The sequence below is a fragment of the Eptatretus burgeri genome, chromosome 1 (genome assembly GCF_056783735.1).
Source record: "Eptatretus burgeri isolate ZD-2024b chromosome 1, Ebu_testis_v1, whole genome shotgun sequence".
Classification (NCBI taxonomy): Eukaryota; Metazoa; Chordata; class Myxini; order Myxiniformes; family Myxinidae; genus Eptatretus; species Eptatretus burgeri.
Window position 1 is genome coordinate 62,418,751 of NC_140961.1, and position 23,919 is coordinate 62,442,669.

Genomic DNA, 23,919 nt, shown 5'->3' on the forward strand with positions numbered 1-23,919 from the left:
CTGACGAACGCGGTCGCTTATATCAGCCCCGTGGCTTCGCTCTCTCATCTTTGACCCCCTCCCTTCGACCTTTCACCTCGCTCCCCATTGGCCCGAGAAAAAGTGGGCGTGAATGCTTTTTGATCCATAAATTTGCATATATCGATCGCCCTCCAACGCCCTGGGGGCGGGGCCAAATCGCCCCTCGCTCACCGATTGGACGGAACAAAAGTGGGCGTGTGTCGTTTTTGATCCGTTTTTGAAGTGGAAAATCCGTGGTTTTGTACACGCTGTTCGGCGCGCGCCCTGCACGAGTCCAACACCGGTACCCACAAGCGGCGCAAGAACGGTGGCGATGCGACGGTTGCGAGGTGTGACGTGAAGCGGCGCCACGGTGGGTGGTTGATGTTGTGGTTGTGGTGGTAATCATGGCGGTTGGTCCAAAATAAAGATAGCAAAAGAAAAACGGCTATCCTGAAGAGTCGCAGCACGCATAAATGACATGTATTCCCACTAGACAACGGGTTTGGGCCTAACTACACATGTACTTACCGAGATATCTCACCTAAGGGACCTGAATGGTGGTTTGCGAATTTGGTAACCACAACAATATATATATATACACATATATATATATATATATATATATATATATATATATATATATATATATATATATATATATATATATATATATATGAGTGATTCAACTATTTTGGGTAGAGCACTCTCCGAGCTTCTTCAATTACTTTATTGTGTGTGTATATATATATATATATATATATATATATATATATATATATATATATATATATATATATATATATATATATATATATATATATATATATATATATATATATATATACACACACACATATATATATATATATATATATATATATATATATATATATATATATATATATATATATATATATATACACACACATATATATATATATATATATATATATATATATATATATATATATATATATACATATATATATATATATATATATATATATATATATATATATATATATATATATATATATATATATATATATATACACACACATATATATATATATATATATATATATATATATATATATATATATATATATATATATATACATATATATATATATATATATATATATATATACATGTATATATATATATATATATATATATATATATATATATATATATATATATATATATATATATATATTTATATATATCCATAATTGTATACAGATAAAATGCCTGGTGTTTGCGCAGTGGTTAGAGCAGCGGCTTGGGATGCAAAAGGTCCTGAGTTCAAGCCCCGTTGGGCCACTGAATTAATACACCAGGGGGTTGACTCAGCCTGTCATCCTTCCGAGGTCGGCAAAATGAGTACCAGTGTACTGGGCCGGTGTATACCCCGGTTAAAATAGGTGTACCATATCCCTGTGTCGTAAGAGGCGACCAGGGTTGCGTCAGGAAGGGCATCCGGCGTAAAACATGTGCCAAATCACTATGCGGATCATATGGATGATCCGCTGTGGCGACCCCGAATGGGAGCAGCCGAAAGAAGAAGAAGAAGAAGAAGAATTGTAAACAGATAAACTCACTTATTTATTGGTAGGCTGCAGATGAGGCAAAGCCCGGCATCTTTGCCTGGAATCAATATGGGATGAAGAATATTGTGAGCACAAGGTATGCTAGCTAGTTCAGTGGAGTGGAAGTCTATCATCTCGTGAGTAAATTATCGTGGCTTTTGCAAGATAGGGAATGTCAGCAAGAAGAATATTGATTGACTCTTGCTGTTAAAATTGACGATGGCTGAACTACTCCCTCCAATATACAGGCATTCTTTCTTCGTGTGAAATAATGCTTGCAGTTGTCAGCACAGTCAGCACACTATATTTTTGCACAAAATCATTTTTTCAATATTATTTAGTCAGGAGAACTAGGAACGACATATTTTCGTAAGATTGGGAGGATGTTTTTTTCATTGGCCAAAATGCTGGCCTATTTTAGGCTGGAAAAAGTGCATCAAAGAAGTATTTATTTCCATAAGGAGATTCAGGCAGTACGATCAGCTTCACTTTCTTTCTGATGAAGTGTGCTTTATGACACAACATTCCCGGCACTGAATATCAGAACTAAATTTGAGTATTTATAAATTCTCTTCTTTAAATCGGATGTAATACTGTATTTGGTTTGATCCACAGAATATGACCTTCACCCAAATAAGTTCCATATACCCACTTCTTAACACACAAAATCGAAAATGCTATTACATTTCTGTGGCATGGCCCATATATCCTGAGCTTCTGATCCATGATAATACACATTCTAAATAACACAACAGTTTTGTCCTCTCCATCATGCCAATTCCTGAACGAGCTTTGGAACTGATTTTTTTTTGTGAATGTGTTATTTTTCAAGATGATGACCAACCAGTTTTTCACTTTATATCTTATCTTTGTTTGCATGTGAGTCTTTCTTCAACATTAGGTTTACCCGATATACAGGGTGTCCAAAAAGCCTTTGAAATTTATACATTAACTTTGAATATAAATATGACAAGTCTGAAGACGACGATGGTTCATGAGTGGTATTTAATGATGTAAATTGTTTCAGAAGTCAAGGATGAGACAATGTGATAATTTTTGACCAAGTTATAAAAATGATCAACATGATGTGGTAGGAGTGACAGGTTATTAGCTGCAAATGACGAAAACCCAGTTTCGTTCAACAACTTTCAAAATTTGACCTTTGCATAACCTTTAAAGGTCACAAAACAATGCTGTGGATATTAAAATAAGGAAACGGGATACATGCTATAGCTTATTGGAGTTAGTTCGTCGAAGAAGGTCGAAAACCCGGTTTAATTCCCACAACTTTGAAAATTTGACCTTTGTGAACTTTAAAGGTCAAAGGTCAAGGATTATGACCTTTGGTGCAAAACTTCTTCTGGAACATTCCAGGAACCATATAACGTCATATTGGCTATATGGCATTTCGCAATCCTCGGATTATACATACTTTGATGAAATCAGCGTAAAAACAAACTTGAAGGGGCGCCATGGGCAAGGTGTGCGAGATAGAGCAAAATGGTTTCAAGACTTTAGTGGGGAATGACCTCAAGATTAGGCAAAAAAATATTGTCATCTTCGCTCTCAAAGTTTGGGCGGTCGTATGATTTTTATGTCAAAATTCGAAATTTTCTAAGTTCGTGACCTTGTGACCTTGACCTTGGAACGAAAATGAAAAATCGAGCTCCGTGGGGCTATGCAGGTGCCATTGGGCGAACCAAATACCGAAACCGCTGCCAGATTCGACAAACCCCTCGGAGAAGATGGATTTTTATGTCAAAATTCGTAATTTTCTAAGTTCGTGACCTTGTGACCTTGACCTTGGGAAGAAAATGAAAAATCGAGCTCCGTGGGGCTATGCAGTTACCATTGGGCTAACTAAATACCAAAACCCCTGCCAGATTCGACAAACCCTCTAGGAGAAGATGCAAATTGAAATTGGCTACCCCCTAAAAACACAATTCACAATTTTCTAAGTTTGTGACCTTGTGACCTTGACCTTGGGACGAAAATGAAAAATCTAGCTCCGGGGGCTATGCAGGTGCCATTGGGTTAACGAAATATTGAAACCCCAGCCAGATTCGACAAACCCCTCGGAGAAGATAATTTTTTATGTCAAAATTCGCAATTTTCTAAGTTCGTGACCTTGTGACCTTGACGTTGGGAAGAAAATGAAAAATCGAGCTCTGTGGGGCTATGCAGGTGCTATTGGGCTAACCAAATACCGAAACCTCTGCCAGATTCGACACAGCCCCGAGGAGAAGATGCAAATTGAAATTGGCTACCCCCTAAAAACACAATTCGCAATTTTCTAAGTTTGTGACCTTGTGACCTTGACCTTGACCTTGGGACGAAAATGAAAACTCGAGCTCCGTGGGGCTATGCAGGTGCCATTGGGCTAACCAAATATCCAAACCCCAGCCAGATTTGACAAACCCCTCGGAGAAGATTATTTTTTACGTCAAAATTCGCAATTTTCTAAGTTCGTGACATTGTGACCTTGACCTTGGAACGAAAATGAAAAATCGAGCTCCGTGGGGCTATGCAGCTGCCATTGTTCTAACCAAATACCGAAACCCCTGTCAGATTCGACAAACCCCTGAGTAGAAGATGCAAATTGAAATTGGCTACCCCCTAAAACACGTTTTTTGGGCATGGCTCCGCCCATAATGGGCGCACCACGCCCATTCTCAGGAGAACACAACTACATCATGATATAAACCTCGCACCAAAATTTTATCAGGATCGGACCAAAACCCACGGAGCTATGCTCGCGACAGACAGACAGACAGACAAGCCGATAGGCGGACATAGGTAGTCGACTACCCAATAGAACCTGACGCGATGGGCCCGTTCGATGGGGAATGTCCTGAGGATTAAGCACAAGAAAATTCATGATTCCAGCTTCAAGGGTTAAGGCTGCAGATTGTTTTTTCGTTAAAATACCCCCACATTTAGAGGTTTTTCGGCCGTTGCTAGGCAACGGAGGGGTACATAGTAACGGTTCTTTCTCACACATAACTGGGACATACCATGAACCTACCATGAACCTACCATACCAGCTTCATGTATATCTCACTCATAGTCTCTGAGATATAACGAACTTCGTTTTTTTATTGTTTTTGACCAGGGTTCATTCAAAATCTAAATTTGAGAGTTTTCATAGGATCCAGCTGGAAAATTTTGACAATATGGCTGAATGTACTGCCCACAGTCGCTCGTGGCCCGATTTTTGATTTTCGAAAAAATACATTTTTAATGATTTTTCAAATATTTCAAAGTCCCGTTGCTAGGCAACGGTGGTGTCAATAGCAACGGTTCTCATTTGCACACAAGTAGGTCATGGTATTAACCTACCAACCAAGTTTCATCGAAATCGCCATTGTATTAACTGAAATCGCCATTTTAAATACTGATAATAAGGGTAGAACAAATCTCAATTTTTTTTTTTTTCGACGAGATCGAATACCCAACAGACAGACATACAGACAGACAGACAGACAGACATACAACAATAACGAATATAGTGGTCACTTATTTTTTCGTGAAAATATTTTTTCGTGAACCAATAGAAGCAAACTGTAAACAGAATATTAAAGCATAATTCATAGTCTTTACTCAATACATAACAGTTGAATCTTCAATGCATCAACTATGTTTCATGTTTTTTCAGATCCCTCACTGATAGAAGATGTAACATCAGAAGGAAATGTACATTGTGTGCTTTGGCTCGCTCAACTGAAATCCATAACTGCAGTGAGAAAAAAAAATGACCACTCATTGCAAAAAAGATGTACCACACAGGAACTCAATTAGTAATTGGATGGAGAAGTTTAAAGAAACGGGTTTGGTGAATCCACGATCTGGAAAAAGGCAACGAATTAGTGAGGAAGCCATGGCAGCTGTCTGGGAATTATTTGAAGGAAGTCCATGAAATCATTGTGATGTGTGTTCCTTCAATTGATCATGCCACTTACAATATTGCACAAAATTGTGTTGCATGAACATGCTTACAAGGTCCCAGTTGTTCAAAAAATATTACAAGAAGAAGACGATGACTCTAGGTTAGATTTTGTCTACTATTCAATCAAAAGTCTTCAATCCCCTGAGGTGTTTCTTAAATGAGGTGACATTTTCTGATGAGACGACATTCCACATTTCTGGCAAAATCAACCATTACAACTCTCACATTTGGGGAACAGAGAAGCCTTCGGAAATTTGGCAACATGAAAGAGAATCCTCAAAAGTGAACACAGTGCATTCTCATAAAGTCACGCATTATTGGCCCTTTCTTTTTGAAGGAGCCACAGTGAATGGTGAGCATTATGCTGCTATGTTATATAATTTCTTCATCCATGAACTCCATCGATTGAATATTTTAGACAGCACCTTCTTCCAGCAAGAGAGTACTCATCGCCACTTTGCTTGTGATGTGCAAGAGTTTTTGGTTGTTGTTTTCCCAGAGAAGTGGATCGGGAGATGTGGACCATTTGCTTGGCCACCTTGTTCCCCTGATCTCTCCCCATAGACTATTTTATGGAGCCATATAAAAATTAGTTTCTTCAATAAAACTCCATTATTTTGATGAATTTAAAGTAAGAATCATTAATGAAATCCATGACATTGCTGAGCAGCAACTGGGAAATGTTTTTAGAGGATTAGAAAATCGGATTGAAATTTGTTTATCACGACAGATGGCAGTTATGTTGAAAGAAAAAAAAAATAACTGCATTGTGTTAAAACCGTATGAACTATGCTTTCATGCACCATTTATAGTTTGTTTCTATCATGTGTACATCAAAAGTTGTAGAAGTACAAGTTTTGTACAAGGACTCTATGCGACACCCTGGACATATTCCACCACCATTGGTTTTCTGGTCAATGTCTTCAATTATTACCTCTGCCACCAAAGGTGTGATGGATGTTATGCATTCATCCCTGTTTGTCTGTTTGTTTGTGAGCAAGATATCTGAAAACGTCATGATGGATTTGGGCAAAACTTTGTGGACAGGATGGGTGCATAATACGGACGAATTGATGCGATTGAAATTTTGACCTCACCATGAAGTTCTATCCATTAAGTTCCATATCTAGATACGAGAAATTTCAAATGATTTTTCACATTTGAGAGATAGGGCCAAAAAAGAGATGTCAAGTCTAAAGTCAAGAGAGATAAAAAAAATTACAAGGAGAATATCGGTGATTAATTATTAACTAAAAGTAATGATGCTTAAAATTAACTACCGTATCCACCTCAAAATTGTTGTTTTCTCATCTGATGAAAATTCACACTCAATTTTAAAACAAAATACTCAGTTGAGAAACCAAATCTTATACCATCACATGTAAGATGAGATGGACTCTCCCTGGGAGCCAAGAATATGGAGCAAAGAAAGAGCCAGGCTTAAGGAGTTGAGATTCATCTCCTCTGCGACACTCCATTGGGATCATAATGGCGGCTGCTTGTTTTTGAATAAAATAAACAGGACAACGAGGCAGTAAAATCTCGCAGCCAGCTCCACATTCAGCCTAGGGAGAGCAATCCATTGTCTCCCATCAGTTAGAACTGGAGATTAAAAGCAAGAGCTGCCTGGGCACTTTAGCACACTAATCGTCTGTTCTGTGATGGCTTAGATGTACCTTTTGGCTGCACTGCACATTCTGCAGCAAACCGACCTTCGCAGGTTTAAGTCTGATTTATTTGATGCAATTTGTTCATATTTATGTGGGCAATAGCGATTACCACCCATACTATTCGTCTCCAGCCTATCTTTAAGCAGACTTTTCGGTTTTCTTCATACAAGCTCCCCACGGTCAGCTCAAAATGACTCGGAAAACGATCTGTTCATGTTAGTTTGATTACTCAATACACTAAATTTTTATATACTTTGGAATGCAGTTATTTCTTTATCAATGGATTTATTTAATATATTATTTCGCTGTTTATATGTTAATATTTACTGCACTGATTTGTACTGAACCTCAGAGTGCATTGTTCCTGTCCTTGCAAATCGCCAAAGGGTTTGAAACTTCAGTCATGGTTCAACTGTGTGACTGTTTATTCGCAAAGTTTGAGATGACCTTTTCTCTTTGTCATTTGTTGAATCAAAAGATGCTGATTGTTCTGCATAATTTTACTGATTGTGATATTCTTTAATTGCTTCAGTCTTGAAAATAATGTTTGCCTGAAAGAAAATAAATATGTTTGAATGAATTTTGTGTTCATGCTGTGGGTGCTTTTTGTGCTCATGGACTTGCTTTGGCCCACAGGCAGTGGAGTAAATCATCATTTTGTGCTGGGATGTTCATTGTGCTCGTGGACTTGCTTCAGCCCATGCGGCAGTGGAGTAAATCAACAGTTCGTGTTGTGGGTGCTCTTTGTACTTGTCCACTTGCTTCGGAGCACGGGGCGGTGGAGTATATCAACAGTTCATGCTGTGGGTGCTCTTTGTGCTCGTGGACTTTGGCCCATGGTGCGGTGGAGTATATCAACATTTCGTGCTGCCGGTGCTCTTTGTGCTCATAGACTTTCTTCAGCCCGTGAGGTGGTGGAGTAAATCAACAGTTCATGCTGTGGTTGCTCTTTCTGCCTTTGGACTCGGCTCAGCCCACGGGGCTGTGGAGTGAATCAACAGTTCATGCTATGGGTGCTCTTTGTGCTCGTGGACTTGCTTCCGTCCACAGGGCTGTGGAGTAAATTGATAGTTTGTGCTGCAGGTGCTCTTTGTACTCATGGACTTGCTTCAGCCCATGAAGTGGTGGAGTACATCAACAGCTCGTGTTGCGGGTGCTCATTGTGCCTTTTGACTCAGCTTCACAAGTCTGATGAGGGAAGAACTGAGCGACTTTTGAATTGTGATGTTTGTTAGAGAATTCAGTGACTTTTGTGAAAAGCATTTACTTGTAAGCTGAAAAAGCACAAATTTAATATATTAAGGAAAGCAGGATTGAAGGAAGGGGAGGGGTTTGGTGTGGGAAGGAAGAGGAAAGGAAGTGAGTGGAGTCGAGGGAGGGATGAGTGCCTCGCGGGTGGGAATGAGGCATCAAGTGTGGAGGGAGAGCTGAGGGGTGGACAAGGGGGAGGTGGGAGCGAGTGGAGAGAGAGAGAGAGAGAGAGAGAGAGAGAGAGAGAGAGAGAGAGAGAGAGAGAGAGAGAGAGAGAGAGAGAGAGAGAGAGAGAGAGAGAGAGAGAGAGAGAGAGAGAGAGAGAGAGAGAGCGGTTTGTGTGCATGCACGCACACAGGATTATGATAACAGGCTAGGGTAGTGGGGCAGCACTGCTGATTGATGACCTGAGCATTTCAAACTGATCAAGATGCAACTGCCTCTGCCAGCTGGGCAGCGGTTCAGAAGCGAGGTTGGGCGAGGTCATTTGAATGTGTGATCAATTGGGGGAGTGGAGACGAGGTGGTGGAGATGATGCAGAGAAGAAGTTTGGAAGTGTTCGTGCAGGAGACAAGGTTGAATGGGGACAGGGCGAGGAGGTTGGTAGGAGGATACAACTTGTTGCACATGGTTGGGGCTGGAAGGAGTACTGGCGTGGCAATAATAGTATCGGAAGAGATCAGCAATCAGGTGTCTTAGTGAAAAGATGGGAGAGACGGATAGTTATGGCATGGGTGGTGGTACAGAGGAAAATGGTGTGTTAGGTCGTTATATGGGCCACAAATGGGAAGGACTGGGGTGGAGAAGCAGGAATTCAGGGACGCACTGGAGAGGTTGATGGGAATGGTTGAGCTGGAGGTGATGCTGTGCATTTTGGGGGACTTTAACGTGCATGTGGTAATGGTGGAGCTGGGTGAAGAGGAAGGATTTGGTAAATTTGGTTGGGGAATGAGGAATGGAGAGGGTCAATAGTTGGTGAAACTGGTGTCAAGGACAGGGATGGCCATAGCTTGTTCATTCTTTCAAAAGCAGGAAAGCCACAAGATTACCTATAGAAGTGAATGCCATAGAATAGACCTGGATTGGTGATTGTAACAAAATGACAGTTGTGGAGAGTTAAGGATTGAAAGGCAGTGATGGGAGAGCATGTTACCACCTACCACAAGCCTGTGGTGTTTGTGGTACAGATGAAGAAAATGAGAGAGGCTAAGAGCATGGGTCAGAGGATTATTAGGTGGGGGAACTGTGGTGGGATCATGGCCTTAGAATACAAGGAGAGATTGAGGGATAGTTATGAGCAACTTAGCAAAGAAGCAGAAGGTTTGGAGAGGAGGTTTAGGGGAATTGCAGAAGTTTTGTGTGGAAGGACGTCAGTAAAGGGTGCATAATCGAGGGACAGAGACCAGGTATGGATGGAGGAGGTAGCAAAGGCAGTTGGTGAAAAGGAGGAGGTTTAGAAGAGGATAGAGAAGATCAAGGATAGGGTGAGGCAGCCAGATGTGGGGTTGCTGCACCTGTATGGATGGGTAGAAGAAAGCAACAAGGAGAGCTGTGGATAAGGTAAGGAATTATATGGAAGAGGAGGTGGACTGCAAGTTGGAAGAGGATGGTTGGAGGAAGATGATATATAAATTACCTTGTAACAGGGATGAGGATGGTAAGGACAAGAAAGGGGGGGGGGGGGGGCTGTGATTGAGGATGGTGGTGGGAGGCTGGTGGCAGACAGTGGGGGCGGTATTGAAGGTGTGAGAAAGATATTTCAAAAAGCTGTTGAACCAGAAGGGAAGCAACGGTGAGCTGGAGCTACTATGTTATATAGAGGAGAAAATGGAGTAGGTGGAGATCACAGAGGAAGAAGTGTGGATGGCATCAAAAAGGATGAAGAAGAGAAAAGCACCAGGCATTGATGAGGTGTGTACAGAGATGGTAATTGCAGTGGAAGAAGTCGGAGTCAGTTGGATGAAGAGGCGGTTAAATATATGTATGAGAGAGGGTTCAATTCCAGAGAAGTGGAGGACATGTTTAATTGTGCCAATTTGGAAGGGGAAGGGTGATGTTCAAAATCTGAGAAGGAAACGGGCATTGTGCTCCTGTCAAGTTAAGAAGGTGTGGAGAGGATTTTGTTTGGGAGGATAAAGAAGAGGGTGCAGATGAAGATCAGAGAAGAGAAGCAGGGGGTGAGAAAGGGTAGGGGTATGATGGATGGGATGTTGATGCTGAGACAGCTGGTGGAGAAGAGGTTGGAGGTGCAAGGTGTGATGGCATTGTGATTTGTGGACCTGGAGAAGGCCTACGATGATAACGACACTCTGATGGATGGGAGTGCTGGAAGCAGAAGTTAGGTTGGTGGAAGGGATGTACAAGGGAATGGAGGGAAGAGTTTTTGTTGGTCCTGGGATGTTTGAGGATTCAGCATGAAGATCGGTTTGAGGCAGGGAAGCTCTCTCACCCATTCCTGTTTATCATGGTGATGGAGCTGGTAAACAGGAAAGTGAGCTTGAATGATAGTCTGGGGGAAATGCTGTACGTGGACGATCTGTCTGTCATGGTGGAGAGGGGGTAGGAGATGCAGGAAGTACTGGGGGAGTGGAAGGAAGCATTTGGCAAGCATGGGTTGAAGATGAGTATGGAGAAGAATGAGGTGATGTGAGTTGGGCAGCAGAGAAAAAAAATGAATATCAGGTTAGAGGGGAAGATAAGTCAGGGAAATAGATTTTAGTGCCTGGGAGGAACAGTGACTGTGGATGATAAGTCCAAGGCAGAGGTGCGGAGGAGGATTCAGGTGGGAGTGAATGCATGGAGAAGGGTTGAGGGAGTAATTGCAGACAGAAAGATATCAAGAAATTTGAATGGGAAAGTTCTGATGTCTTGTATAATGCCAGCCTACCTTTACGGTCTTGAGATGGTGGCACTGACAGAGAGAGAACTACAAAGGCTACATGTTTGTGAGAACAAATGAGTCAGGAGGATTGCAGGAGGGAAGAGGTTGCATAAAAGAAGAATTGATGAATGGAGGGAGGAGATTGATAGGCAAACGAGCTTGATGGGGAGATTGGTGAAATGCCAGCTGAGATAGGCTGGACACTTGATGTGGATTGGGAAAATGAGAATGGCAAAGAGAGAAGGTAGGTGAAGGGAGCAAGGTTGAAGAGAAAGAGGTCGACCACGATCGAAATTGGAGGATTACGTGAGGAGGGATATCCTTAAGGTAGGGGTGGTTGCAGAGTGGAGAGAGTTGGCTGAGGACAGAGGGAGGTGGAGAAGTACTGTGGTCAAGGCAGGCCAAATGCATGGTGCCATTGGACCTCACCCTTTGTAAAGGAAGGAAGAGGAGAAGAAGAAGAGTTGCTATTTTTAAGAATCATGTGGAATTCTGCATTACCACATAATATCTCAAGTTTGAAGTCATCTGATACTGTTGGTGCCATGTTATCAACACCATGCCGTACAGATCAAAAACATCGTGTCTTTAGAGTTCCTTATTCATGTTATTGTATTTACCCTCAAAGCCCCACCAAATAATAGAATCTTTTTCCTGTCATACTTCCTTTATAGTCCTGCAGCGTAGTCTGATATTTCAGATCAATTGTTCAAATTTGCATGAAAGCACCAACATTGGTACACATGTAGAATAATGTATTCCGAACAATTCTAGATATGGAGCCACCTGAGATTGTGCCTTGGTCAGCTTCGGCGACCATTTTTCAAAATGGCCGCCATTCTACTTTAGCGAAATTGGCTATATGCTCTTATTTTCTTATCGTATTGGTGGTAGATATAAGGAAAGTGTAAAATTCAGTAAATTGACCATGAAAAGGCGTATTCAAATATTATGAGCCAGAATTTTCGGTAAAAAAGCCATTATTTGATTTGTGAATTGCTGCTCTCCTGAAACTTTGATGAAAAGTACCCATTATTGGCTGGAGAACAAGAGTCAAATGATATTAATCACATTCAATGGGTTTGGAATCAACAAAAATTGCATTATAGATTACATACTTTATTTTGAAAAGGGAACTGCTAATCGTGATAATGACAAACTCAGAAAATGTAGTCAAATTATTGCACACTTCACTTTGAAGCAGCTACGGTTTACTCTCTACTACCATTCTACCAGGACACATGGTACACGCATACATCAGTCTAGTACAATATGAGTTTCTGAGCTCAAGTGTACTGGCTCTGCTTCAAGAAGTCAACACTTTTACAAGCAATGCAACTTTGCATTTGCACATTTTAAGCTAGGCCGATATCTCAGTCTGTTTCGACTGCGTCTGTCTACTGGCATTCTCCTTCACAAGCACACAGTCCAGTGCATCGCAGATTAGCCTTCTTGCATTTGCAGCGGTTTCTATAGCCTTTTTTGGAGCCGCACAACACCAGCTCGAAGCAGCTTTTTGAAGTCTCAGGGAGTGTGGTCCAGAGCGGTTCGTAGGACCCATCCTCTGTTTGCCGCCAGCCCCAGCTTGTTGGTGATGGAAGCACGGGTTGAGGGACCAAGACCTGCCCCCAGACATAGCCACCCTGGAAGACTGATCTCTTCACATGCTGCTCCAAAGCATCGTAGGAAGGTGGGATGTGCTGGATGGAGTTCCTCTTGGTGAAGAGTTTCTTTCTGGCCTCGTTGACGTCCGTATATGGACTGGTGCAGTCATAGAGGAGCACCACAAACCTTTCAATGCAGTGTATTGTGTCATTCTGGATGTTGACTGGCGTGTTGGTCAGGGTCACAAGAGAATCTGTCAGTTCTGGAAACGAGTTCCATGTGGCTCAGGCATATTACTTCCCATGCCCCACGAATGCTGATACCGTGTCACATCCAGTGATGGCATGGAAGACAGTGAGGGCATGTGCCTTCTGTGGACCGAGGGAGGCATCTATTTCATGGGCAGGGATGTAGCGGTAGTTCTTGCCCATCCCAAAGGCAATCCAGAGTTCATCCACGCATGGTAGTGCCTGGGCTAACATCACCGCCAAGACGATGACGTCAGTGTCTACGGTTCGAACTTGAATCCGACGGTGGTCATGTTCTGCAGCATGGGCTACATGTAGCACGATGTGAGTGTCCGCCTCTTCTTGACCGCATGGAGCCAGGGAGCTTTCATCTTCCTGCCTTGGAAGGCAGATGACTGCTTCACCAGCAGTGACTACCAGATCCTTTGCCTCGTCATGGAAGGACTGCACCAGCACATCAGACAGGAAGGTGAAGAGCTCCACCTTGTTTGCGTCGACACATAGGAAACTCTGCCAGTTTCCTGGTATTGCTGTGGTGCTCACCACGCGCCATCGCACCCCTTTTCCTCGTTTCTCCCTTGTCGCCGTCTTCAAGGAGCCATCTTTGTAGCTATCCCAAACGAGGTCAAGACGTGAAGCACAACGCAGCTTGCCCCTCGACATATGGGATGAAGACTTGGTGGGCATATTCTTCAAATGTCTTGGCAGTGCCAGGCTTCAACATCTGCATGATGATGGCGCTGTCAAGGACAGTATTCAAGGAAAGGACCGTCAAGGACGCCGTCAAGGATGATGGCGCCGTCAAAGAGAAATGACAACAGGTACATCAGACTGAGCTTCAGCAATGCCTTCAAGGCACACCAGCAAGTCGCTTTTGATATCCAGGTGAAGCTTACCTGCATCAGATAACGCGGGAGAGAATGCTTGATTTTCATGATGGAAGAATGACGGCCTTGCAAATAAGGCCATATCATTCTTCACAGATGCTTCCTTTCCTTTGGGTGCTTTTGGTCTTCTGTCTGTGCCGAAGAAGGGGAGTTTGTTCCTCTTTATAGGTTCATCAAGTCTTGGTTCTGTCGATGAGGCAATCCTTTGAGTATACCTGAAACTGTTCTTGTCCAATCTGCTTGGCAGTGCGAACTGTTTCAATCACTGCAGGATCGGCAATCTCCTTGGTGTCTCGGACCAGCAAATCGGGACTATCCTCCTCGAAGGAATTCCCCAGCTCTTCAATGACAGCCACAAGGGATTGTACATCTTTGGCAAATGCTTCCTGTGCACGCGGTGTTCCTTCATGGTGACGTGTCTCCTCATTGGCATTTGGATGCATGTTCGCCTCCTCAAACTCCATGATCACTCTGGCCACCTCGGGTCCGGCGACCATCCAGCGTCTCAGAGCATTGGGATTGTTTGTCAGGCCAACGGCATCTCTGTCACCCTTGACACGGGCATTGTTTTGTTCATGCGTTTGGTCAAGAGGAATTGCTGAGAATGCCCTCTTGGTCTTTTGCACTGTGAAGTGGCCTGCCTTGAACTCATTGTAGATCTCTGGGTGCTGTTGTGGAAGTTCTGCCATGTCACGCAGATGGACCGGTATCCACCGGGCATAGTTTCTGTGCAAGTCATTCGCGTTTTGTCATCATGTACGAGTCATTCGCACTCCATCATCCTGTGCAAGTCATTCACGTTTTGTCATCCTGTACGAGTCATTCACGCTCCATCATCCTGTGCGAGTCGTTCACGCTCCATCATCCTGTGCAAGTCGTTCGCGTTTTGTCATCCTGTACGAGTCATTCGTGCTCCATCATCCTGTGTGAGTCGTTCACTCTCTATCATCCTGTGGGAGTCGTTCGTGTCCCGTCATCCTATGTGAGTCGTTCACTCTCCATCATCCTGTATAAATCGTTTATGCACCATCATTCATTATAAGTCACTCATGCTCGATCACCCAGTGATGGGAATGTCTGTGATGGGAAGTCTTCACCCAGCCCCACCTACTAAGGTATTTACACATACATAATTAATGGCTACCCTGTCTATAAATTATATAATTAGCCTCCTCAGCATCACGTGTAACAAACGACCTTCTCCGACAGATCCATGTTTCATGGCAATCTAACCTCAAAACACACGGACAATACTTCACTTACCACAGTCCAGCTCTGCATTCCCCCCTTCCATGTAACAATAGACCAAATGTGTCTTTTTCTGTTACATAAAATCGATAATTTTGTGCTTTAAAGTCGATGTACTTCTTCATGCTGAGCCGTGACATCACATCAGGAGGTTGACTGCCATATCCGTACTGTTTCCGGCTTACGTTGCCAAATGATTTATCTCAAATGGCACATAATTTTCGATTGTCCACAAATATGCCGAGTCGAAGCATCCTTGGCAAAGAAACCCAAGAAGAAAACACCAAAACCATAAACCAACTCGCAATACCAGTATTCCAATATAGCTGTAGAATAATAAACTGCCCCAAATCAGAAATCAATAACTTAGACATCAAAAAAAGAAAACTCCTTCCCATCCACAAAATGTTTTTCAAAAACTAGAGCTTCCTGGAAATGTAGCTTCTGAGATGAGAGGGAGGGAGATGCTTGATTGAACTCATCCAGGTCCACAGAGCAACGAGTGCAGGAATAGCCAAGTATGTGAAATGCTCAACAGACTATCAGATACAATTTGTAAACAAACATGTTCAAAAAACCTGAAAAAGTATCCCTAACTCGCCTTGCAAAGAATTTCCAAAAACAGGTTCGAATAGAAGATGCCAAAAAGGAATAATGAAACTGCACCAAATAAAGCCCCAGCAATTGCAAAAATACATAATAAATATACAAAAAGAAATGTCAACAAATATACACCAACAACTGGTGGAATGACAAAGGAGCAGGGAAATAATAATAAAAAAATATTGGACAGAGTGGGGATAGACAAATAAGGCTCATTGGAATGGCAAGGAAGAGGTCAGCTCAACTGGGATGGAGAACAAATTATAATAAATGTCCAAAATCAAATACATTACACCAATGGATTTAAAAAGATGGCAGGACTGAGCCAGATGGGCAAGTTTAGGTTATGCAGGACCAAAACAGAAAGTACTAGTCACCTGCTTTCGGGATGCAAAAAAATATTATTAGAACAACTTTACACACAACGGCACAACAAGGTATGCAAAGTGATTCATTGGGATATTTGCAAAAGTTTCAACATCCCAGTTCCAGAAAACTAATGGAAACACAAATCAAGGGCAATCATTGAAAATAAGGATGTCATGCTCACGTATGACCTGATTATCCCATCGAGTGTGAACATACAAAACAAAGCCTTGCGATCGGACATCGCTCAAAGGAACAAAAAGTAAAAGACAGCATTGCTGATCGAGATATCAGTACCCAGTGATTTTTGCTGAAATAATGCAGAAATCAAGAAAATGACGAAATTACAGGACCTCAAAAATGAAATCAAGATATTTTGGAGGATGAAGAACGTCAAAATTGCACCAGTGATAATCAGAGCAACAAGAATAATAAAGAAGAACCTCACTGAGATTTTGAAAACCATCTTTGGGAATATTACCACAAATGAACTGCAATTGGAGGCAATCCGCTGTTCAGTGTCTATCCTGAAAAAGAGTCCTCAGAACAAAACTCTGAGAACAACAAACGTTGAACAGCTTGGTCCATGAACTGTGATCCCTTCCGGAAGCAAAGATGGATACTTTTAATCCAGGAAGGACTCCGTTCCACCTCCTGAAACCCGAAAATGGCAATTGCATGGGTTGCACTGGCTTCACACCGCCTCTGCCCGGGGCCCACGTTGAGCCGGGGTGCCCTGGGCATGGCCATGCGTGTCCATGCATTAATCTGCCATTGAATTAGGCAAAGGGTTTGAATACTTATTCAACTGAGAATCATCTGATTTTCTCTGTTATTTGAACATATTTAATTTTTTTCTGAATTTTTTAGCTTTATCACTTTAGAGAGTAGTTTGTGTCGACTCTATATATTAGTGTGATTTGAAAGACAAATGAAATAGGCTCAGGTGACATCAAAATGTGAAAACTTTGGAGGGGGGAATACTTTTGCTGGCCTGAAAGCTGTCTATTGCTGCAAACATTAATGAGCACATGCCAGGCAAATACCAAGCACACATCAACACAAGCAGCTGAAGGGTAAATTCCAGATTGAAAATAAGGTTTCAAGTTAAATTATGCACCAACATGTGTGCCACGCAATGGGTAAACACGACACATACTGCATATGCCCACGGAGTTGAATTGCAGGGAACATGTAATAAAGTTAGGTCAGGTCAGATGACATCTGTGACTTGCTACAGGTAACTTGTAAACCTATACTGACCTGTTCCATGGACGGGTTGTCGGTGACTAAACCACCTCCCCCACCAGGTTTTCTGGTGAGGAGGGTGTATGATATGGACACCAAGCAGGATTAAAAACAAAACTTGTCAAAGGGTGGAGGAGCTCCTTGTGAGCCAACGGCCATCCATATCGAGTGCCTGACTGTGTCAGCGGATGTCCTCCAGCAGTTGGGTAACACTTTATGAGGAGGTTAGTGGCAGGGTTTGCACTTTGGCCACTGTAAAACCCTTCATGATGTAAAATATTCCAAAAGCATAAAAAAGTCTGTAAACCCACTCCGTGGGAGTAGCTCCTATGCAGCTTCCCTTCGCAGGGCAACTCACTGGATGACGAGATTGGGGAAAAGCCTTCGGGACCCCAAATCTTTGATGATAGGAGGGAAACCACAGGGTCACATTACCGGGTCAGATTGAAGGAGAGTGTGACGGGGTGGTGCTGAGGTGTCGTCCACCAGGAGGCGGTCTCCTTGGGTCAACCTGAGGCGGTCCCTTTATTCACCTGGGTGCCTGTAATGTCCTATCCCTAAGAGAGGATAATCACCTGTCTTTGTTATCATCTGAGTTCAAGCATAGCCTGGTGTTGGCTCAGTTGTTAGGGTGGTGGCTTGGGATCCTAGGGTCCTGAGTTCAAGCCCCGTTGGCCGCTGAATTAATACACCAGGGGGTTGACTCAGACTGTCATCCTTCCGAGGTTGGTGAAATGAGTACCAGTTCCAGTGTGTGTACTGGTAGAGGGGCACTGCATCAGCGACACAGTCGTGCTTCGAGAAATTACAGCAACCCTGGCAGCTAAGCTGTCATACGACCACCACCACAGATCAAGCATTTGGACATCGGTATTGCAGCACTCTCTGAGGTTCGGAGACCAAATTGCGGCGAGATCATGGGGGGTGGTTACACCTACTATTGGTCTGGCCGCTCTGATGGTTACCATGCCCAAGGATTTGCTGTAAATGTGTCCATTAAGCTGACTCAAATGATAATTGAGGTAACATCAGTCAACAAGCGTATTATGAGACGAAGGATTCATCACTCCTTGGGTGTCATTTCTCTGGTCTCTGTATATGCTCCGACTGAGGCGAGTGATGTCACCATGAAAGATGCATTATATGGCACACTCGAGTCTGTGGTTGATCAGTGCCCCAGGCGAGATACTCTTCTAGTCTTGGGGGATTTCAATGCATCGACGGGAACTAATAGGGATGGTTATGAGACATGTTTTGGTCCTCATGGGTCAGGAACTATGAACCAGAATAGCACTGAGATCCTTGAATTTGCAAGAAGTCATGGACTTAGGGTGGCCAGTTCATGATTTCAGCGCCCACAAGCTCATCGCTGGACTTGGTATTCCAACGCAGGTGGTGTGGCAAAGGAGATTGTCCATGTCCTCATTGATGGTCGCTGGAGGATGATCCAGAACTGCAGGGTCTACCGGAGTGCTCAGTTTCTCAATACTGACCACCGGCTTGTTGGAGCAACTCTTAAGTTTCAGCTTAAATCCAGGAGAATGGTACCATCCCAGCCTCGGCTGGATGTTGACAAGCTCAAGAATGAGAGGATAACTGAGGAGTTTGTGAACAGGCTGAGTGGAGATTTCGGCTGTCTGGTTGCTTTGGGGGATCCAGAAAAGTTGTGGAGTGCCTTCAATGCCACCATCCTTGATGTTGCTGGGAGATGTCTTTGAACTCAACGGAGTGTGAAGAAAAATTTTGTCTCTCAAGGGACACTGGAAACAATTGCCCAGAGTCGCAGGACTAGGTTGAATGGCAGAGCTGAACTGTTCAGGGAGCTGAGGCATAAAATTGTATGTGCACTATAGATGGACAATGGGTGTATGTGTGAGGAATCTGTGAATGGGTAGAGCATCACCTGTGGTCAAGTTATTGTCATCCTGCTTACAAGGGAAGTTGTGCATTGTGTTCATTCAAGCCCATCCCTTGGTGCACTGCAGTTTGAGTAGAGGGTGGAGGGCTCTTGACAAAGGAGTCCGAAGTGAAGGCCCACTGGGCAGGTTACTTTGAGCAGCTGTACCAGGCTGATTCACCAGCTGTTAAGTTGGATGTCAGGGGTGTTACAATCCCTATTGCTGACCCTTCAATCAACTGTGGTCCTTGACAAAGGAGTCCACAGTGAAGGCCCTGTGGGGGAAAAAATTTATATTAATGTATTTTAAATTGCAACAAATGGAGTTTCAGAAATGTAACTTCTATGCTGCAAATTGAATTGGCTGTCATTTCTGGCAAAAAGACTTTTGCCCTAAATGATAAGAAATGTGTTGTTCTGGAGCAGAGTGACCGAGCTGATAAATGAACCTTTGCTTACAAAATGTACGAAGTGGCTTTTCATCTAAAGGACACGTCTACAGTCTGGGTGAATATCCCCCAACCTTTCTCTCATGGAAGTATAAAATGCTTTGAAATCTAAAAGTTTGGAGTAAGAGCACGTGAGGAAGTATAGTTTCTCAGTGGCTCATACTCCTTGGAACTGACCAAGTACCAAGTTAGAATAAAACTCTCTGATGTAATGTAGAAGTGAATTGAATCGGGTTGGTCTAACTGTTAACTAAAGTAAGAATAAATGAAATAGAACCAAATAATATTGCAAACAAATGGGGATTTTTAAGTTCATTGTACAAGGGTGAGAAGTGTATGGTGTATAATTAGGAAATAAATTGTTTCACAAGGAAGGACTTGTGTGGACATCAGTTTTATCAGTGTCGATAGGGTTTTTTTGTAGGATTTTATAATCAAATCGGACAAACGTAAAACTCTGTCTGAAGTCAAATAGGATTCCACAATCGACCAGTTAGAATCCTTCAGGAGGACAACGATCACAACAAAGTGGGTTTAAAAAATCCACGTCAGTTGGCGCCGAGACTCGGATTCGAACCAACGTTGGTGCGGTGCTCGTGACCGGAGGTGCTTAATCTGCCGGAGGCAGTGCCTGGAGGAACGACAAGTGCTTGAGCGAAGGTAAGGGAGAGCGCTCTCAGCAGGTAACGCATTTCGAACAAAGAAAAGTTCATTGTCAGATAATTTTATTGAGAGAAAGAAGAGGATCCGGCGGAGGGAGTCCGTTTTAAAGTAAACGATAAGTACTGTAGTTGTTTTAGAAAAGTGCTGAAGAAGAAGAGGAGTCAGATGACAAGAAGAGGCTTGTTAAGGAGCCAGATGCGTAATGAAATGGGCATGATGAAGCGACATGCCACATGTTTGCATTGATACGGACCGGCTGTGAGAGAGATGGCCGAGGACATGGCTGAGACGCCGAGATAGGGTTAAAATAGATAAACATTGTAAGTTACCTGTTTGTAAGAGTTATAAGAGTTACTTTTTGTTCATTGAACTCACTGGAAGTTTGTTGGCAGTGAAGTTGTTATGTTATATTGTGTGGAGGTTTTACGGATTTGTAAATGCAATGATTTGCACGAAATGTTTTGTAGAGTGCAGGAGACGATTAACCAGCTGGGAGCATGGTTGGTGATTTGCATTGAGATGCATGTGTTCCTGAGAGTAAAAAAAAAAAAAATGAAACTTGTGCGATTCCAATATTCACTGCAATGAAACGTGTTCTGTTGGGATTTTGACGATATTTAAACTCGTGCTGAGTTGAGCTGTGGGTCTGTTTGAAATGGCATGTTATACATTCTTTGCGTTGTATTTCCACGCGAAGGTCGCAAACTCCACTGTGTGAGACCCCCTCCATTCGATCTGTGGGGGGTGGCCTATCGTTACACTGAGTCTTTGGTCGAGCCTTTGCTTTAGGTGTGAAATTCGATTCATATGCAGATTCAAGAGGATGAGATAGAAATGTGATTGGTATTTGTCACGTGATCACACGCGAGTCTATGAGATGCAATGCTGTTTCGTGTATGTGTTGAAGCCATGACAGAGTAATGCAAACTGTGGGTTTTGCCTGTCAGAGTTTTTTCCTTTTTCTTCCCACCGGAAGTGGAGAGAACTTCCTGTTCCTTGGTGTTTGTGGTGCACCCTCTCTACTGAATGTTTAAAGTGAAGTCCATTTAGGAAAAAGTGTTGAAGTTTTATTTTACAACCATCGGGATTCTGAATAAATTGTGAAATAGCAATTGTGAATGTGGATATACTGTATGTGATTTAAATGTAGAAACGTGATTTGGAATGATTTTAATGATTTGATGATGTTTAGCACGTGGGGCGATTCACAGATAATAGATGATTCCCTCGGATGGACGTTGAAATATTGTTTTATTCGTCTGCGAATGTTGAGGTTACCTGAACTTGTGCTGGGAAGGCAATGGCAAACAACCCAGTGTAACCCTTTGATCGATTCAATCAAGGTAAATTCATGATTTAATTGGATAGATGCTGAAGATTAAATTTTTCATTTATGGATTTTAAAAGGAAATATTTTGTTTTGACCAAAAAGTTGTTTAAGAGAGTTTGGATGTTTATTAGTCTGAAGTTTAAGATGCTTTTCCAAGACTGGGATAAAGATTGTGGGGGGTAGACATGTGTAGACAGAGTGTTTGAGCTGCAATATAAATGATATTCGCCTGATAACAGATTTGACAAGTGATTTGACAATTTTTGAACAACTGTTTAAAATGATTTATTTGTTTTGATAAAAAAAAATGGATTCGTAATTGAGAAGGTCGGAGGAAGTGATAGATGGTTTGTGTATGTGAATTTGAAAATGGCAGCATGTTTGCTGTTTTGGTGATAGAGAAGTGGACAGATGGAGAAATGTCAGAGATTTAAAATGTCGATGGAAATAGCAAATGAGATGGATGTTTTGAGTATATGTACAACTGGGATTTCTGTATATTTTAGCATGTTGTTTTGGGAAATAACAAGGAAAGGGATTTAAATATTGATATGACATAAAATGCAAGTTAAATGCTTCCATAAGAATCTTTGTTAGTCTTGTAGAACTACATGTGCCCATGACGTTTATTGATTGGTGTTTAATTGATGCTTTGTTTCTTTCGGAGTGATGAAAGCAGTCTTTGAAGCAATGTACGATTTCATCTAAATGAAGTTTGGAATGAAATTCCACACAAAGATTGGACGATGGGAGAAGCCAGATTTGGGTGATTGAGCATTCAACACATGATTAACCCTCCCCTTCCTGAGGAGATAAGATGGAGCAATGTGGGAAAAGAAAGAAAAAACCCACTGAGGAGAAGGTTGAGCAAAGTCTTAACGTCGGCGTTGTGTGGTGCCTGCATGGAGGAATGTTCTTAGCCACACTCTCGATTGCCGCTCTGCAAATACATCGTGAACTTGCTGTGGTTGCTTCAATGTACGACAGGCCTGCAATTCCAGACTGCGCTCCTTCAACCCAGTGTCTGACCCAAACTTGTACTTGCCCACATCTACCTTCTCCTCAGCTCAAGGAGTGCTTCGATTGTGTTTCCCGTTGGGTGCCGCTCTATCCACACCCTGACCTGTTTATCTTCTGACTTCGGGTAGCATGTTTCCAATGTGTGACACATGCTGATGAACAGGCCATAAATTAAATGGAAACTCACTCATTTTCTGATATGAGCACACGCTGCCATTGTTGATTGAACTTGAATAATGGAAATCTTTTCTCCTTCAGGAATGGGACATGGTAATCATGTGTAAGAAAAATTATTCAAATTTTCCTTAAAAAAAAAACGGGGGAGTGTAGGGGAAAAATTTATATTAATGTATTTTAAATTGCAACAAATGGAGTTTCAGAAATGTAACTTCTATGCTGCAAATTGAATTGGCTGTCATTTCTGGCCAAAAGACTTTTGCCCTAAATGATAAGAAAAGTGTTGTTCTGGAGCAGAGTGACCGAGCTGATAAATGAACCTTTGCTTAGAAAATGTACGAAGTGGCTTTTCGTCTGAAGGACACGTCTACAGTCTGGGTGAATATCCCCCAACCTTTCTCTCATGGAAGTATAAAATGCTTTGAAATCTAAAAGTTTGGAGTACGAGCACGTGAGGAAGTATAGTTTCTCAGTGGCTCGTACTCCTTGGAACTGACCAAGTACCAAGTTAGAATAAAACTCTCTGATGTAATGTAGAAGTGAATTGAATCGGGTTGGTCTAACTGTTAACTAAAGTAAGAATAAATGAAATAGAACCAAATAATATTGCAAACAAATGGGGATTTTTAAGTTCATTGTACAAGGGTGAGAAGTGTATGGTGTATAATTAGGAAATAAATTGTTTCACAAGGACGGACTTGTGTGGACATCAGTTTTATCAGTGTCGATAGGGTTTTTTTGTAGGATTTTATGATCAAATCGGACAAACGTAAAACTCTGTCTGAAGTCAAATAGGATTCCACAATCGACCAGTTAGAATCCTTCAGGAGGACAA

General features: G+C 42.2%; 1 protein-coding gene across 1 annotated transcript in view; it reads left to right on the top strand.

Moving 5' to 3' along the window:
- LOC147034590 (uncharacterized) overlaps positions 1 to 8,529 on the top strand; it is a 170,480-nt gene extending 161,951 nt beyond the window's left edge. The window contains exon 3 of the mRNA XM_085885745.1: positions 7,848 to 8,529. Within this exon, the coding sequence (XP_085741871.1) occupies positions 7,848 to 8,134 (287 nt within the window). The 3' untranslated portion in view covers positions 8,135 to 8,529. The remainder of the gene's footprint in view (positions 1 to 7,847) is intronic.
- Positions 8,530 to 23,919: the final 15,390 nt, after the last annotated feature.